This window comes from Astyanax mexicanus, chromosome 21, assembly GCF_023375975.1.
Source record: "Astyanax mexicanus isolate ESR-SI-001 chromosome 21, AstMex3_surface, whole genome shotgun sequence".
Taxonomy (NCBI): Eukaryota; Metazoa; Chordata; class Actinopteri; order Characiformes; family Acestrorhamphidae; genus Astyanax; species Astyanax mexicanus.
The window spans coordinates 16,333,876-16,353,249 of NC_064428.1; the positions used below are offsets into that span (position 1 = coordinate 16,333,876).

At 36.3% G+C, this 19,374-nt stretch overlaps 1 protein-coding gene across 3 annotated transcripts; it reads left to right on the forward strand.

Moving 5' to 3' along the window:
- The first annotated feature begins 7,833 nt into the window (after positions 1-7,833).
- Positions 7,834-17,034, forward strand: LOC111193560 (ATP synthase membrane subunit K, mitochondrial). Of its 3 annotated transcripts, none has more exons than XM_022674905.2 (3): positions 7,834-8,065; positions 11,600-11,680; positions 16,807-17,034. In XM_022674905.2, exons 1-3 carry the CDS (start codon positions 8,003-8,005, stop codon positions 16,906-16,908), a joined length of 246 nt encoding a protein of 81 aa, XP_022530626.1. In that variant the 5' UTR covers positions 7,834-8,002; the 3' UTR covers positions 16,909-17,034. The 3 variants fall into 3 exon arrangements, with proteins under 3 accessions (XP_022530626.1, XP_022530624.1, XP_022530623.1); XM_022674903.2 differs by having other exon boundaries at positions 7,835-8,065; positions 11,594-11,680; XM_022674902.2 differs by having other exon boundaries at positions 7,837-8,071; positions 11,594-11,680.
- Positions 17,035-19,374: the final 2,340 nt, after the last annotated feature.

Here is a 19,374-nt window from a genome sequence, read left to right on the forward strand (position 1 = left end):
GGATAAATGAAATTTACAATAAAAACTGGATTATTACACACTCTTGTGAGCTGCTTAATTTGTACTACTGCCAGTAAAATAAGAAGTTACCAGTTAATACCAGTCAAGCATTTCATTCCAGTGAAACAATTATCATATATATCATTATAATTTTCCATTTTGTCAAAAGAAAGAAGTAGAAGCATGATTACCTGATAAGAAGAGTGTGTCTGCTCCTTCTCTCTAAACGGGAAAGAGTTTAGTATGTGAAGAATAAAGGAACAAATTATAACCACTGATCTATATCCATATGAGAAGTGGTGAAAGAGCAGGAACCTACCCGCTGCTGTTTCCACAATCAGAGAGAACAATTCATTTACAGTTATGATGATTAATATTCACTGCATTTATTGTGATAAGGAACTTGTCTGGACCAACCAGCTGAGGCTTTTTTTTAATCACAGCTGAAGAATAAGGAGACACACCCAAATGAAGAGTCCAATCAGAGAAAGAGTACTGAATTTGAATTACAAACTAGGTTCCAAGTTTAAAGCAATTTTAATACTTGCGGTATATCATGAATTATACTATTTGATGTGTATTTTTGAAAAAACAAAAAACAAAAAAACATTTATGCATCATTTTATTGGCATATTTGCAAAAGTTTTCTTGTTTTTGTTAAATGCAAATACATGTATGAATCTCTACAGGAAAATAACATTTGCCTACATTGTAAATGAATACTAAAATCATCCAGACTATAAAGAAGCACATTTGGAATCATGTAGTAACTTAAAAATGTTAAACAAACAAAAATACTCTGTACCGAGTATTAGTTTCTGCGGCTGGTAACTCTGATGAACTTAACCTGTGCAACAGAGGTAATTCCTGGTCTTCCTTTCCTTGGGCGGTCCTGATGAGAGCCAGTTTCATCAACTGTATTTTGTTTTCAGATTGACTGACCTTTGTTTCTTAAAGTATTACAGTATTTTCTTTACTTTGTTAAGTAGTTTTTGCCATTATGTTTTAGAACATTAACTCTTGACAAGTTCAGCACAGCTGTTAACTGAAAGCCTGAATTCCAGGTGACTCCACCTCGTTAAACTGACTGAGAAAATCCAGCCAAGATGCGCAAAGCTGACTATCTAAGCCAGAGATGCTACTTTGGAGAATCTTAAATACATAAAAAAGTTATTGTTTAATACAAAAACATTATAATAATACATAATAATGAAAAAAATAAACACTGAATAGTAGAGTATATCATTTATTCACTCATTTTAGACGCATGATTTATTTTATACAGTTCTGTGCAAAAGTTTTAGGCACCTAAGCAAATTACACTAATCCATTTATTTCAGCAATATGAGTGTTTTTGTCTGGAAAAAAAGCACCACATATGATTTAAACAGATGCAAATAAACATAAATACAGTAAAACGTAACAAGAATTTCTCATTTTTGGTAGGTAGGTTGTATTCTGAGCCAAGCTGAAAAACAAAGTGTAGAGATTCCAGATTTCTCCTGGATGCTCCTCAGCCAGCATGTTTATATTATGTTCAGTTCCATCAGCAGCTCACCTGTTTTACTGAATTTACCAACTTTACCAAACCAGTTGTTGATTAATATGATGAGAACTAGAAAAAAAACACTATTAAACTCAAATGAGGAGAAGAGATTAGAAGATGTTTTAAGGAAAACAGTGCTGTAAAAGCTGCACTACTTTTTGTAAATTTGCTGTTTGTATTTATCGTAATGCTGCAGCGTGTTTTGCTGAGCTAATTATACACTTACTTCACAGATAAGAAGCTTTTTCTTTACTGAAATTCCCACAGATGCCTAAAACGTTTGAACAGTACTGTATATATATAATGAAGCATAATGTTTTGTCATAAGTTTTGTACGAGGTATCATTCTAAAAACATAAAATAAGGTTTTACTTCCTATATAGTTTTAGGTTGAAAATGTTTTTACTGAACTATGTCTTTATTTTTCAGCTTCTGATGATTTGTGGTGTAAAAACTGAAAGCTGAACTTTGAAAAGAGGAAATTTGCCACTCATGCAGTTCTTGTGGTCAGACAGTTGTGTGGCAACCGAGCAACAAATTCTCTTTACTGGTTCTTCTCTCATGCAAGGCCAGGTCACCAGACTCTCATTTACTGAACACTTCTCTATCCGGTTCACATAGTGCCTGTTCACTACGGAAAAATAAATTACACATTAGTAATTACAGTAGGTAGGAACCTAGTAGGAACAAAGGAGGTGGGCTTAATGGTAAAAATATTATTTAGCACAATACAGTGACAGACATCCCAAGTTGCAAAAGTTGATTTCAGGGAGGTTACCCACGCCGGTTACAATATCACAAAAAATTGCACAACATCAAAAACATTTCATATCATATTACAATAATTATTAATATTGCTTCCGCCATGATCTGCTTCCTCTCACACTGAACAAATGCCGTCCGGGATTACCTTTCTCACAGACTCTTTGCAGAGAACAGGCCAATCAGAACCCTCTCTGTTTTCTCTCTCTCCTTCCCACACGCGATTAGAGAGAAAAAAGTCTGTCGTCTGTGAGCGCGTTTGCGTGCAGTGCGCGTTTGGGGCACTCGTTCTGAATTGCGGGAGATTATATGTGACTTGTGGGCATCAGGGAGCCACTACCGAAATGCGAGAGACTCCCTCAGCTTCAGGGAGACTTGGTTTGTCTGCAGTGAAAAAAAAAAATACATTAATAAGGCTCCACTATAAAAATAGAAAAATAGAAGAGAGCCTGCAAGCTCATATGAGGACTTTCAGTCACCTTTATCCCTTTTTTGTGTGAATATGTACACAGGAAATTTGGCAGTGTTAAATCAACACTGTTAGTGTTAAACTTTACACTCTCAGTGTTAATTTAACTCTAAGTGTTGATTTAACACTGCCAAATTTCCTGTGTAGGGGTTTGATGTTGTTGGTGTTCCCCCTTACAGATGTGTGGTGGAGAGCGTTGTGTGCTCCAGCATCAACGTGTGGCATGGAAGCTGCTCTGCTGCAGACAGGAAAGCACTGCAGAGGGTGGTGAAGGCTGCACAGAGGATTGTTGGAGTCAGCTTCCCCAGCACCATGGACATCTACACCTCCAGATGCAGGAAGAGGGCCACCTGCATCAGGAAGGATCCCACCCACCCAGCACATGCACTTTTTGTCCCGCTTCCCTCAGGACGGAGGCTGCGGAGCATCAAGTGCAAAACAACCAGACTGAGAAACAGCTTCATTCCGGAAGCTGTAAGACTCTTAAACTCCACTTAACAACACACTGCACTGACACACAAGGACAATTACTGCACAAACACGGTCACTTTACCCGCACTGAGACACTTTATTTTCTACTGCTCTAATTCATTTCATGCTGCTATAGCACACTTGCACTCTGGACTTGTTGTTGCAACCTGTCTACTCTTTCTATTTACTCTTTCTATTTATTTCATTTGGGGTATTTATCTTTAACTATTTTGTATATTCTATTTTTATTGTATTCCTTTATTGTACTTTTATCTATATATCTATTTAATAACAGCTCCTGGGTGTAAACTGGATCGTGAGATCACAATTTCGTTCCACCTCATGTACCACATAAGATGCGAATGACAATAAAATCTCCTTGAATCCTTGAATCCTTGAATCCCTTCCTCCCTTAGTGTTGGGTAGGAGGGTTTTTACCCGACAGCAGAGATGTAGTCATGATTCAGGACGCTGACACACATTACAAATACCTTCTGAAATACTTTATATTATGTTCTTTAACAAAGACAGACATATGGTATGCCATATTAATAAGTGTATAAATTAATACATTTTATATTTATATGTAAATACACACACACACACACACACACACACACACACACATTTGTAATGTGTGACACCGTCCTGAATCAGTACTACATCTCTGCTGTTTGTAAAAAAACAAACCGTGTGTTAAACGGGTACAAATTGAAGTCTAAACAACTACATTTTCAGCTATAATAACTTTATTTTTTGTTATACATCACTACTGTATTGATAACTTAAGTTTATTGTAAGCTGCGGTGTGAAAAGCATTCTGGGAAAGACAAATCCTGATGCATCCTTGATAATACAGGAAGAGCAAGAAGACAGAGCTTGTTCTGCGACTGATGACATTTCCCAAATTCACATAAACACAATACAGACAAGACACCAGATTGAGAAATGGCCACACTGTTCAGAATAGCAATGACGTGTAGAGTTGAGAAAATCTGAAATTGATCTGTCGCTTGTCTCTCTTTCACTGCTTGAGAAATCGTGGCTACACATCACAGCTACACATCAAGTTCTCCTATAAGAAATGACTGGCTGCTTGTCGCTCTGTCACCTGCTAGTGTAAATGCAGTGTCAGCAGCTGCCTCACAGCCCACAGCGGCTCTTATTAGAGCAGTAATAAACCTACCATGTAAACACACTCTTTTTTCAGGCTGGCCTAAGCTACGATGCTACAATATACTGTACATCCATTCCTGCATGTTAGGCCCACAACATATAACAAAAATAGAGCTGCACAGTAAAGCATTTACCACAGTTTAACTTCCTTTTCCCAAAACTTAGGTCCAATCACAGGTCACCTCTTGTCCCTGCCACTTACCCTACCCCTCTGTTTTATGCATTCACATGTAGTGGAAGGGTTGGCCCTATTGTTAATAGGCTAGAGGGGTAGGTACATGGCCCTTCAAACAGAGATTACACTCAAGGTACACTTGAGGGATATGAGAATCACTGGCAAGATGGTGGAACAAGCGACCACAGAAACCCACAATACATTACTATAGTTTAATATGTAATTTCCTGTTTTTTTTTTGATAGCCACTAGTTGCTAGTAGTTCATCTCAGTAGCTAGCTAGTAAGCTAACTTTCCCTTTTCACCTTTAATGGTGCAACAGATAGAAGAGGCGGCAGCAAAAAAATAAAGCTTAAAAAAAAACTTATTTCAGCTCCCCATCATAGAGAAATAAAAAAAATAAACAATAATAATTAATTGCTGGACCACCTGCCCCTTTTCTAAAGTTAACTAGCTAGTTAACTAGCAGCTGGTTTGCTGAACTTTAGCGCTTCACTGTTATCAAATCAGCCAGGCATGGTCGCCTATGGACCACATCTAGTAGCCTGGTAATGAAGAAGTATTATTTATTTATTGACAATTGGCAAATTATAAAACCGTTAAGGGTTGCTCTAATTTTTAGGGGGAGAATTTAATATAATAATTAATAATAATAACCTTAGACCCTAAAATAGAACCTGGGGGGACTCCACAAAATAGACTTATGCAAACCAAATAATTTACAATTGTTTTTCTTGCATTATGATTAATAACTGAATAATAAATCTTGGGTTTTTTAACCTAAGTTGAAAGCAGTAGTATTCCTAAGTTGGGAGGGAACAAAATATTCTAATTAATGATTTTAGTTTAATGTTACTACTGTAACATCTACTAAAATAATTCTAAATAAACTTTTTAAAGTTTTGTTTGTTGGATGTAATTGCTGTACACTTTGACAATATTTTATAAATGAACAAAATCAAGAATACAATATTCTGAAAAACATAAAATTCACACAGCTATTTATTTACTTTACCTGCAATCAGTGGCTTGCATTACAGAGAGAGAGTGGGGATGTGTGTGTGTGTGAGAGGCAGAAGAAGGGAGGCTCGCTCTTTGTGTGTATGTGTGCATGTGTGTGTGCGTGTGTGTGAGGTGGAGAGAGTGCGGGGTCAGATTAAAGTAAGGCGTCACTAACCTCACTGGACCTAGCAAACAATATGTGTAATACTTAGAAAAATAAGGTTTATAAGCTCAAAATCAGCATCGCAACTATACTAGCACAGTGCTTTAATTATATTCTTTTCTTGAAAGATTTCTTCATGACTGCTGGCTCCCTCGCTTCCCGACACTCAGTTTTCTAAACAAATGAATCTCCTACAGTTCAGACCTCATTTCGGGCTGCGTTCACTGCAGTCCGGCATCAGAGTTCCGCTCTCGTAAATGTCAAATTGTCCATAATAACTTTTCTTTTAATTTGTTGCTGCCAACTGGGGTGGCAAAGCTTTCTTTTAGGGTGGCAGTTGCCACCCTATGCCACCCCAGTAGATCCGCCTATGCTTACAGTGTTTAGGATTTAAGGTCATAGCAAGTGTTTCAGGTGTTATTTAGGGTCAAACTGTCTGCAATGAAACAAAACAAAACAAATTCAATATAAAAATTGGCATTTTTAATTAGAATTGTGCACACTACCTGTGTTGACTTTTCTCACTTTAAATGTACAGTTCTGTAGCTGATACAGGAAGTTGTCTAGTCACTGTGGAATATGTGAAAGACAACACTGTTTGGCCTCATTTCACTGACCTTCACAATGGTGATAAAACAGTAAGGCAGTTTGGCACACAGGTCCCCCTGATAGTATTACAGTCGTGGTCAATAATTTTGGCAGCCCTGCAATTCTGTCAGAAAATTCTCCACTTCTCCCAAAGATTTATTTCAGTTTAGTTTCAAATGCTTCAGTATTTATATGTATATTCTTTTCCCTGCATTGGAACAAAATAAATTTTCTTTGAGGTCAATAAAGTATCTACCTACCTATCCACCTACCTACCTACCTACCTACCTACCTACCTACCCATTTACCTACTTACCTACCTACCTACCTACCATCCTACCTTCTTAACTAACTAACTACCAGTGATCTATCCATATTGTTTTGTTAATGGCCGATGGTGATATTTAGAGAGCACAAGCTGAATTTGTATTATTTTTTTTTGCACTATTAAGGTCTATAGTGTCTCTGTCCAGCCATCTGAAATTACACTATTTAAGTAGTTTTGTTTTTACTCTAAACAGACTTTAATTCCAGTAGGAAAAGGAGTGACAACATAATCTCTTTTACAGTTCATTTAAAACAACACACAGAATATGGGTAAGATAATGACAAATAAAAAGAACAACAATATTATCTTACCTCAATGTGATGTTAGAGAGTAATAAGAAAGTCAAATCTTCAGAATTTAACCAAACAAACATTTTCAGAAACGATTGTATTTTCATCAAGTGACGCTTCTATAATTAGTATTTTATAATGAGTATTCTACTGAAAGAAGAAAAATTTAACACAGTAAAAAACATCCTTTAGAACATTTTTTTTGAGACCTCAGTGTAGCATTAGTGTGGTAATCAACTTATTAGGAATTAATTAATCCTGAGTGATTGTTAAAACCATAGGCCTATATAAATAAAAAATCTATAAAAAATAGTAGTAGTTAAATTAAGAGCATTCATTTTTTTATATATTTTTTTATTTATATAGGCCTATGGTTTTAACAATCACTCAAAACTTTTATTATTATTATTTTTCTATTTATTAGTTAATATTGATTAATTGACTTAAAACTTTATGAATATGAACTTGTTTTCTTTGCATTATTTGAGGTCTGAAAGCTCTGCATCTTTTTATTTCATATTTCAGCCATTTCTCATTTTCTGCAAATAAATGCTCTAAATGACTTAAATATTTGTATTTGTAACTTGGGAGAAATGCTCATTTTACAACAATGTTCATTTAACGTAAACATACAAACTGATTCAGAATTTTTTTTTTCAGAGCTATATTTATATATGTGTTTTAAAGAATAGTTTCAATTTTAAAGAATAAATAAATTTATTTATTATTATTTTTTTTTTATTTGACGGTTCAGGCTTTAAAGGGTTAACTGTAAAGGGAGTATGTTTAAGTCCCGCCCTCAAAACAACTACCATTGGCTAAGCTTTAAGCGATACAGACGATTTCATTGGCTAACAAGCTGTCAATTCAAAATGACGACAAATACATACATAACAGAAGCAGAGTGAGAGAGACAGGCTCGTCTTCAGGGTTTTTACAGTAAACAGGGGGTTTAAATTCGGAGATACACTAATTCTGCTTTATTTATCAGCTTTAAATACGGATTATTCATAGTTTACTGTGTGAACAGACATGCCGAGCTCCCCGGTGAAGACCCGGATCCCCCTGAGCAGCTTCGGTCATCTGATCACAGAGGTGAAGGTATAGCTCTCAGAACCTGCACTGAGCCTTATTACTTAACTTGACCTCAGTTACTTAACTAATCACAAATAACACCCAGCCACAAAGTTTACATCTTCTCATTCTCATTTGTAATTAGTTTATGTATAGTTTATTTTCTACATTGTAGAGTAACAATATTAAATACATCAAGTCTATTAAAAGACAAATGGGATTCTGTAGTAAACAGTAAAAACAGTGTATAGCATAATATATAATATAATATAGCATAAAATAATATAATGCAGCAAAAATATTGCAGAATATTTAGTGCATGCATATAAACTGCAAACTAAAACAATTATACAAAAAATATACCTAAAGCTTCACAGTAAATAATAGACTACTTTTAAGACAGAACAGCCCTATTATCACGATATGGATTTTTAATATCACGATATTTCTGTCACAATATATAGTATACGATATAATATTGCCCACCCCTACTACTAAGAAGAATCTAAAGTGTAAAACATATTCTGTTTTTTTTTTGTGTACAGAATAATTCAGCATGTATTCCTGTATAGCTTTATTATAGTCTTCAGTATTAAATTGTAAAACAAACAAAAAAAATCATAAAAAGAAAGAAAACATATTAAACAAGAAGAGGTGTGTCCAAACTTTTGGTTTTGGTATTGTAGGTTATATAACTAAACTCAGTTATGGATCAGTATTACATACCTTTTATGTCTGCAGCATATTTTTATTTTATTTTATACAAGATTTAATCTGAATGAACAGGTTATTATAGATATAGGGAAAGTTAACCATTACTTTTAAGTAGTGAATATACAGTTTTCTTAAATGTTCGTGTGAAAAGGTTTATTAATAATTCAGGTAAGTCAGTTTTTATTATTATTTTTTTGTTGTTTACATTTCCTGTCCATCTTGGGATAAATGCATTTTAAGTGCATTATAATTCTGTCATTATAAAACCAGGACAGTGACAGGATGGACACAATGCTTTAAACTGGAATACATGGTGTTGGTAGTAATATGTACCGTGTTTTTCGGACTATAAGGCGCACCGTATTATAAGACGCACTATCAAAGAACGCCTATTTTCTGCTATTTTTCCATACATAGGGCGCATCGCATTATAAGGCGCGTTAAGTGACACTAGAAAGGGTGCCTATATCAAAGTGAACAGGGGTGGCGCCATGTTTCCCTTCCCCCACCGGGGGTGGTCGCTTGCCGGTGGAGCGTCTCAGTATACAAATCTAGCTATTTCAAAGTCAAACGAGTGCTGGATATTAATCTACACAGATTCCTCTCCTGAAAACTGTTTATTTGGGTGAGTAACGTGCTTCAGTTTATTTACAGTAAGCTTAGATTTCCAGATGTCCACTAAGGCTTGCTACACCAGCGTTAGCATAGCTATCCGCTAGCACGCTAGCTAGTCACCTAAACTAGTAAAGTTAACCCAAACTTAAACGACAGCGTTACACTGAGTAATCCTGCGTGTTCTGGTAAGACAGTGAGATATTAGCTAGCGATTCGTCCCCCGTAGCTTGTTTTAACACGGTAAACAAGCAGATTACAGGCTGATAAAACTCACCTCTGAGAGAGTTAGCGCTTAGCATCTAGCTAATGCTAGCCAGGCAAAGCAGCACAGACTTACAGGCCGATAACTCACCTCTGAACGGTGAACGCTTAGCGATTAGCATCTAACTCTAATAATACTGCTCCAGCAGTATTAAAAGTGCTAAATTTAGAAAATACTGATCTCTGAACAGTGAAAAAGCTAGCTAGCTAAGCGGTTAGCATCTAGCTATTGCTGCTCCAGCCTCGGAGTGGCACGGCTCTGCACGGAGTGTGTGTTTACTGCTCCTTACACCTGACGGGTAAAATTTAGATAATACTGATCTCTGAACAGTGAATAAGCTAGCTAATGCTATTTGCTGCTCCAGCCTCGGAGCTGCACGGCTCTGGACTCTGTATAGCACTGAAACTCTGTATAACGCTGCACGGAGTGTGTGTTTACTGCTCCTTACAACCTGACGAGTAAAATTTAGATAATACTGATCTCTGAACAGTGAATAAGCTAGCTAATGCTATTTGCTGCTCCAGCCTCGGAGCTGCACGGCTCTGGACTCAGTATAGCACTGAAACTCTGTATAACGCTGCACGGAGTGTGTGTTTACTGCTCCTTACAACCTGACGAGTAAAATTTAGATAATACTGATCTCTGAACAGTGAATAAGCTAGCTAATGCTATTGCTGCTCCAGCCTCGGAGCTGCACGGCTCTGGACTCTGTATAGCACTGAAACTCTGTATAACGCTGCACGGAGTGTGTGTTTACTGCTCCTTACAACCTGACGAGTAAAATCCATACAAAAGGCGCACCGTATTATAAGACGCACTGTCAATTTTTGTGAAAATTAAAAGTTTTTAAGTGCGCCTTATAGTCCGAAAAATACGGTAATTTGTGCAGTAGAGAGTAGAGACTAAGAGTAAAGGGGCTACTTCTATTAGGCCTTCAAAGAAAAAGTCCAGCATATCTAGCCAGACTAATGTTGAGTGGCAGGACAACAACTAATTAGATCATATTGGCTGAATCAGACTTTGCAAAAAAAATATGACACTGAGGCAAGTGCCCCATAGCATGACATGACTTCTGTACAGTAATTATGATGCACTTCTGAGTGAAGAGCCAAAAGAATATTTCCCAATGTGAAACGGGTTGTTGTGTTCTTTTTGGTCAGCAGTGTTTTTTTTTTTTATCTTGGAACTCCCATGGAGACCATTTTCACCCAGTCTCTTTCTTGTTATTGAATCATTACCACTGACCTTAACTAAGGCAACTGACAGCATGAAAGCTGCAATTCTTTAAATGTTGTTCTGAGTTCTTTTGTGACCTCCTGGATGAGTTGTCCATGCCCTTTTGAAGTAATATCGGTCGGCCGGCCACTCCTGGGAAGGTTCACCAGTGATTCATGTTTTCTCCATTTGTGACTAATAACTCTCACTGTGGTCCACTGGAGTCCCAAAGCTTTAGAAATTACTTTGTAACCTTTTCCAGACTGATAGATGATCAATTACTTTTTGAATTCCTTCAGATCAGGCCATAGCGTGTTGTGAGATCTTTTATCTGCTTTATTTTGTCAGACAGGTTCTATTTTAGTGGTTTCTTGATTCTACAGCTCTGGCTGTAATCAGGTCTGGTTGTGTTTATTAGTGAAATTAAACTTAGCTTTCCAAAAAGTGTGATTAATCACAGTTAATTTATGGAGGGGGGGGGGGGGGGGGGGTTAAACACTTTTTCACACATTTTCAAACCCACTAGATTGGTTTGGATAGTTGGATAGTTGGATAGTTTTTACCTTAAAAAAGTGCTTTTTATATTTACTCAGGTAATATTGTTCTTATATTTGTCTTTTTCACGCCACTTAATGTCTAACCAGTAGTTTTTTGGTTCAGTTTAGTTTAATAGCCTTGTATTGTGTGGTGTTACATTTAATATTAACAAAAAATGTATTACTGTTATTCTGTGTGTGTTCTAGAAACAGCTCTTTGGGATTGAAGCACCGGTGAATCTTACAGGCTGGAGAAAACATTTTAACACCTACACACTAACAGGACGCAGAAATGTAAGTAACTGGACATCTTTTACAGCCTCTCTGCTGTAAAAAAGAAAAAAGAAAATCGAGAATCGAATCGAGGAATTAGAGAATCGTGACACCCCTAGTGAGCATAGGTGGGCTATGTGCCAAAAATTTGTACAGGTTACCATGTTAAAGTACAATCCAATTCATTTCACACGGGATTTCTCTTTTTAAAAGAGAAATCCCGTGTGAAATTAATTGGGTTGTATAAATATATATATAATCTGTTTGGGGTTTAGACACTTTGGGTTGAGTCGACTCATTGAGTGAATCAGTGATTTAAAACATTGTTTAACAAGCTCATGTGTTCATATCACATGCTGACCTCATGTACACACAGCCGCAGAGTTACTCACACACTGATGGACACTGGATTATACTTCAGAAAGCAGGTTTGTGACTAAAAATTGAAATAACGCACTAATTTAATCACAGAAGAAACTTTGAAGGATAGATTATTTTTGTTGTCCACAATTAATTACAGATCCTCACCGGAGAGCGATGACGCTGCAGTTTTTCTCCTGTTATGTTCTGGGTCAAACTGATCTGTTTAAAAGTTTGAAGATCTAGAAAAAATTGTTAAAAGTATTTTTTTCAGTATAAAACTTCTTCTGCTTGCCTAAAGTACTGTAGTCAACATATAACACCCTGCAATAAACAAAAACTCAAAACCGTAAGGCTCATTCACCTTAATGGGTTCTTCTCGCTAAGAAACACATGACGCAATATTGTGAGCACTTCACGCCCACATATTATACATTAAGTTGATAAAATAATTAAAATGACAGACCTAATACACTTCATAATCTAGTTTCTTGACCAAGGCTGTTCTAGTCTCACTATATTGATTATGCATATTTTAAATATGATTAGAATATTTTGAAGGCCCCAAAATGATGAAAGTTGATAAACTCAAGCATATAGACACCAAGTGAAATTACACAAATATCTGGACAGTGGTGAGAAGCTCAGACATGCAGAAATGCACAAGACCGGGAAAGCACTGTGTGAGAAATGGGAAACTGGGCTGAGGCAGTAACAGGATCACATGTCCTTCAGATGTCTGGTGAAGATGACCTCTGGTGGTCAGTTGGGTAAAAACAGAGTAGGATTGTGCTGCAGTGCTGTGTCTGTGTAGGAGTACACCACAGTACAACAGTTCTTTAAGAATTCTTTATGTCGTGTGTGAATAACGGGGGATTGGGGGAGTCTTACTCCCTAATTAAGACTTAACCCCCCCAAAAAAAGGTAAAACAATAGTGAAAACCTGTATATGTCCTCCTATAATATTAAATATTACAATAAATTTACAGTATTCATATCTGGAATAATCTTGTAATATGATTTCACACAACCCAGAAGTGGATCATACCATTCATTGTTAGCTGCCTCTCCTTTTTAGTTCCACCTTAAATACTGATAATTTACCATTCCACCTTAAATGCTGGACATTTTTCATTCCACCTTAAATGCTGCTAATTTACCATTCCTCCTGAAATGGTGCCAATTTACCATTCCATCCTAAATGCTGCTAATTGTCAATTCCACCCTAAATATTGCTTATTTACCATTCCAAATTAAACTCTGCTCATTTTTAATTCCACCTTAAATACTGCTAATTTATTGCTAATTTACCATACCATTAATTTACCTTAAATTCTGGTGATTTTCCATTCCACCTTAAATACTTCTAATTTACCATTCCAACTTAAATTCTGCTCATTTTCAATTCCACCTTAAATAATGCTAAATCACCATTTCACCTTAAATGCTGCTCATTGTCAATTTCACCTTAACTACTGCCAATTAAATGCTGCTAATTGCCAATTCAACCTTAAATACTGGTAATTTACCATTCCAACTTAAATACTGCTTATTGTCAATTCCAACTTAAATGCTACAGTGGCGACACATTCTTAAGTGGCGACACATTAAAGAGAACAGTCACTAGCTGAAATATGACTAGGGGTTATTGTAAGACTTAATATGGAGTTTAGAAACTCGGCCTGTCATGATTACTGATTCTGTGGGGAGATATATTGTCCCAGAGATAATTGCAATAAACAATATTAGTGTAATTTTATGGCCATTTTATGCCACTGATATAATGTTTTCGCATCAAAATTACTATATATGAACTTTTAATCATTATGAATATTCAAAACTGAATACCAAAAAAATAAACCATAAAAAAATACTAAGAACAACATATTGGGCAAAATAGAAGTCAGCAAAAATGAGTGAGGCCCTTAGTCATCATAATGGACAACATCGACAAATTTGTTGGCACAGAATGAACACAGGTGTCTCTCGCTCAACATATTTTTTAGTGTTTAAATCCCACATATAAAGCTTCTGTTGTCTTTGGAGTGGATAGAGAGAAAGCAGACAGCCAGTCACTGTGAGCTGAGGCCAGGGTTGCCAGGTCCATCTTAAAGCACTTAAGGCTTTTTGATGGCTAGGATAAATATAAAAATAGCCAAAAAAAAACCTCTCCCCTAAACCTTTGCCCACAACTATTAAACAAGTCCAGTTGGGAGGAAAAACCAAGAATCTGGCAACTTGGGTTTAATACATAGTTCCTTAAGGATGACTAATTTAATGATTAATTTACAATAATGGAAAAAATGAATAAGAAGTTGTGTCTAAACTTTTGACTAAAGATGAATCTTAGGGCGTTTTTACACCACCACTATTTGGTCCGGTTAAAACGAACTTTGGTCTGTTTGTAACTTTAGTGCGGTTTGATTGAGCAGGTGTGAACACACTAATCGCACTCGAGTGCGGATCAAAAGAACCGGATCAAGACCAGCTAAAGGAGGAGGTTTTGATCCGGTACCAAAAGAACTCTGGGGCGCTTCACATGTGGTGAGAACGTGATGCGGTCTCTATCCGACCCAGCTATTAAATATAGCTGGGTCGGATCGCAGTTGATAATGTGCAGTTTAAACTGATATATTAGCCAGATAACGCTAATTACTACAGCTATGAACAAACGCTGTGTCCATGCACGCGCGGCCTGAGCTGCATTCACTGCTCACAGCCGCGTGACCCGGTTTACTATGTTTACATCTGCGCAGCACATCTAAACACTGTGTTTAAAAGCGCAGCGTTTCAGCGTTCAGTGTTACAGCACCGATATTCGCGCTGGAACACAGAATCTTCTGGCTTTATTCACTTTTTTTTCGTATATTTATATTTACTCCCGTGTCAGACAGCTCTGACCAATCAGAGGACACAGTCTGCTCGCGTGGTTTATTGGTGCGCATTTTGGTGCGTTTAGGGTTGTGTCTGTGTAAAACCAGACAAAAACGAAAAGGGAGAAAACGCTCCAAATAAACGAACTAATTAACTGATTCGGACCAGAGAAACGACCTACCGGCAAGGTGCGAATATGGGGGGTATTGGGGGTGATCAGACCTCCCCCATTAAGACTTTAACCCCCCCTAAAAGGGTAAAAACAATAGTTTGGGGGGGGGGGTCAAAACATTTAAATATATACTTCTTACATATAATATTAAATACTACAAAAACAATGCAGTATATATGCCTGCAAGAATATTGTGATACGATTTTAAGCACCCCTGAAGTGGATCATACCATTCCATGTTTATAATTATTCCTCTCGTTTACCTGCCTGCTGGATCATTATTGGTCAGGTGGTTTGTGTCTAAAGTTAAGGTGCGCGAGCTGCTCAAGCTACAGCATTATGTGTAAGTAGCTGCTATCTACTTAGCTTTTAATATTCACCTTAAACATACTTTTCCTCACATAAATAAATCACATTAATTTGCTATCCCACCTTAAATGCTGATAATTTACCATTCCGCCTTAAATGCTGCTGTGGCGGCACACAGGCTTCAGGCTGTAGATGGTATTTTTGCTGCAGTTGACCTAGTGATGAATTAGTTGCATTCCTACATCTCCTCCGACTACAGGTGTGAAAACGCCCTTAAATGTGGTGCACTCATGGCTGCTCTGTTCAGAATGAAAAGTAAAAGCCATCCTGGCCTTTTTAAACTAGACACGCGAAACTAAAGAGAAACAGAGACCTTTAGTGCCATCTAGTGGATAAAACAACAATGACTTTAGCATCCAAAAAATGTACTAACATGCCTGTTACATATCTGTATATTTTCCAGAGGTGGAAAAAAGTACTGAAAAATTGTAATTAAGTAAAAGTACCTTTACTTTGCTAAAATTCTACTCAAGTAAAAGTAAAAATACCCATCTAAAAATCTACTCGAGTAAAAGTAAAAAAGTACTCAATTTAAAATATACTTTGAGTAAAAGTTACATAGTTACTTTTAATTATTTGATGTAAAAAAGTAAAAACAATTAACTGTTTTAATGAACTATTATTCCACATAATAATTTGGACCTTTCAGGCAGTATTTGTTTAGACCACCCCATAAAACAAGTGTTGTAGATTTCTATGATCCCTTTTTTTCTTTACTGTTAAAAAGTTATGGTCATATAGGTGACCTATAAACTGTACTTTTATAGTTTTACAGTTCGTTATTATTTTTTAATAAAAGTACTTACACCACATGCTTTCTCAGATTTGATGTGGAAGTTTTGAAAGCTGACAGATCTGTCCGGCGGGGCACATTATGTTTTGCATGAGGAAGTTATTGCCTCGTTATTCCACGCGTGAGCATCCGTGCCAATTGTTTTTTTTCCCTCAGCATTTTATTTTTTACTCAGTAATTGGGAGTTTTCCAATGTAGCAAAGTAAATTACTTGTGTCAAAATGTACTTGAGTAAAAGTAAAATTACATATTTTAAAAACTACTTTAAAAATTACTCATAAAATTTACCCAATTACAGTAACTTGAGTAAATGTAATTAATTACTTTCCACCTTTGATATTTTTAATATAATATAAGGTATAAATATAATGTCTGAAATGTACTAACTATGCGTTTTACCCTAAATTTCCACACCCCTAATTGGAAATGGAATTAGTTAAAGTTATTTTTTATAAGAGTTAAATGATCTCCTTCACTAGTTGTTAGAAGAAATCATGTGACAATATTTAACTGTGTTGTTTTTGTCTCTCTCTCTCTCTCTCTCTCTCTCTCTCTCTCTCTCTCTCTCTCTCTGTATAGTTTGTTCTGGCAACCTATGGCGTCCTGGCTCTGACTGCAGCCGCCTACATGATGAACCGCAACAAAAACAAGGAACACCCAACACCGTCACCACCCTCGTAAAGACGCCTAAATACAGCCAAGATTCTAAAAAGTTGGTCCACTCTGTTAAATGTAAATGAATAAAAAAGAAAAATACTAAATAAAATAAAATGTGTATTTAATTAACAATAAAACATACAACATGTATCAGATGGTGAAAGAGTGATTTTATAACCATTTCAAAGCACTACTGAACCTGATGTAACCTCTGATGGCAGCCATCTCCAAAAAGTTGAGACGGGTCAACAAACGGCTGGAAAATGATTGATACTAATGAAAATAACAGCTGGAGAAACAATTTGGAACTAACTCCCATAACTGGAAATAAAAAGAGCATTTTAGTTAGTTTAGTTTAGTTTTGTGTGTTAATGCCATTAAGTTCTGAATGAGTTAGGGCACATTGAGCAAGGCACATTGCGATGCTCATTGCTATCTTAGAACCTTTCAACAGTCTCTTTTCACGCCTTGCTCCTGTGACGTTTAAATATGTTGGTGATGATGGGCATAGTGTTAAAGTGAGGTGTGTTCAGGTACGCTTCTGGCGTATTGCTATCTTAGCACCAGAAAACACAGGTGCACCACTGTCTGATTAGAACCTAGACAACAGTCAACTATTAGATGTTCATTGCTATCTTGGCAACCCAGCATGTGTACACCACTGCTTATTACACAGACACACAAAGCCATGCAGCAGAGCACAACCCCCACTTTTACATCAACAATAAACAAAATACAAAATAAAATACCTTTACAGCATGAATGAGCGGTCAGGTTCCTCTGTTGAGAAGAACAGAAGCGCTGCACTATTAAAATACCAATCCGCCAAAGTCACAGCATGCACCTTAAATGCGCTCATGCTCTCTTAAATGGAATAGCTAGTGATATGCTGATTGGTTTATTTCATGTTATGCCCAAAACACAACCATGATTATATAAGAGAATTAGTACATGCCTTTTGTGTGTTTTCAAGCCGTGCAAGGCATACTTTACCCGTCGTTATGATAGCAAAGACACTCTAACACGCCCTAAATCAAGCTGCACAATGCACGATTGACGGCTCACCTATAGATCGCAAATATAGGTCCCTTAATATTTTTCATAAAATCTTCATTTCCACACCTGAAATAAATATTTGTTCTATTGTGAATAAAATCTGGCTTTATGAGATTTGCAAATCATTGCATTCTGTTTTTATTTAATTTCATTTACATTTTACATAGTCTCAAATTTTTAGGAAATGACGTTGTACATTATTTTCCCATAATTAATCGGTTTATTGATCATTAATGGCCTGTTCTGTGTAATATGAACAACAGTTCTATTGTTGCATTTGCACAATATAATAGATGCCAACATTCTTCTAAAGTTATTCATCATCGTGAGAGGGCCACGTGTTCTTCCTCATCAGTCGTGTGTGGTGTCCATAGCAACAGCACGGATTTGCCAGGTTCTTTTACTGTATAATGGGCGGTTTGACCAGGGGCCATTAATGTACTCTGGTGATTGGTGCAGCTGTGAAACCATAAAAGTCTTTAAGACTGAAAAGTGTTTCCAGAATCGATCCAGATTGCACTGCAGAACCCACAGAGGAATCAGAGTCTGGCAGTGATGTGAGGAGCGTGCAGTGTAGGAGCTTAACCAGTGAGCGGCAGTGCAACTCATTATTTCAGCCCAGTGCCAAGAACCCAAGATTAATATCTGATAGGTTTGGGTTTTTTGTTTTGTGTGGTTTTGTTTCGTTTTGTGAAACTGAAAACCTCTGGAATATAATCAAGAGGAAGATGGATGATCACAAACCATCAAACAAATCTGAACTGCTTGAATTTTTGCACCAGGAGTAAAGCAGCATAAAGTTATCCAAAAGCAGTGTGTAAGACTGGTGGAGGAGAACATGCCAAGATGCATAAAAACTGTGTAAAAAAAAAGGGTTATGAATATGAACTTGTTTTCTTTGCATTATTTGAGGTCTGAAAGCTCTGCATCTTTTTGTTATTTCAGCCATTTCTCATTTTCTGCAAATAAATGCTCTAAATTACTATTTTTATTTGGAATTTGGGATAATTTTTTTCCAGAGCTGTACATATGTATAGATAAATAATAATGTATTATTATTAAATTAAATAATAACCCATTCCCCCATTTAAATTAAAGATGATATTTTACAAGACAAAGATCATCTCTCTTTTTACTATCAGTATTAAAAGTAACATTATTTTCTTAAATTATTCTCTTATTTTATTTGATAAAATAAATAGGCATTTATTTTATAATTTTTTAAGTATCAAATACTTGCAATGTAAGCAATGATTCCTAAGATATTAAAAATATTCTTTGGCTAGGTGTTTTTTTGTTATATGCCTGTTTTTTGTTTTGATTTGAACCAACTTGTATGGTGTAAAAAGAGGAATGAACAGTATACTAGAGCTGTAAGGAAACACTGATATATTGAAGTCTAGATAGCAGTGTTGTACACTGGATCCCACTGTT

What these genes read in the sequence shown, in the direction of transcription:
- LOC111193560 (XM_022674902.2), top strand. Translation starts at nt 8,003, where the DNA reads ATGCCGAGCTCCCCGGTGAAGACCCGGATCCCCCTGAGCAGCTTCGGT. An exon ending in ATCTGATCACAGAGGTGAAG is followed by an intron (nt 8,072 to 11,593) that starts GTATAGCTCTCA and finishes TGTGTGTTCTAG; the next exon opens with AAACAGCTCTTTGGGATTGA. An exon ending in CACTAACAGGACGCAGAAAT is followed by an intron (nt 11,681 to 16,806) that starts GTAAGTAACTGG and finishes CTCTCTGTATAG; the next exon opens with TTTGTTCTGGCAACCTATGG.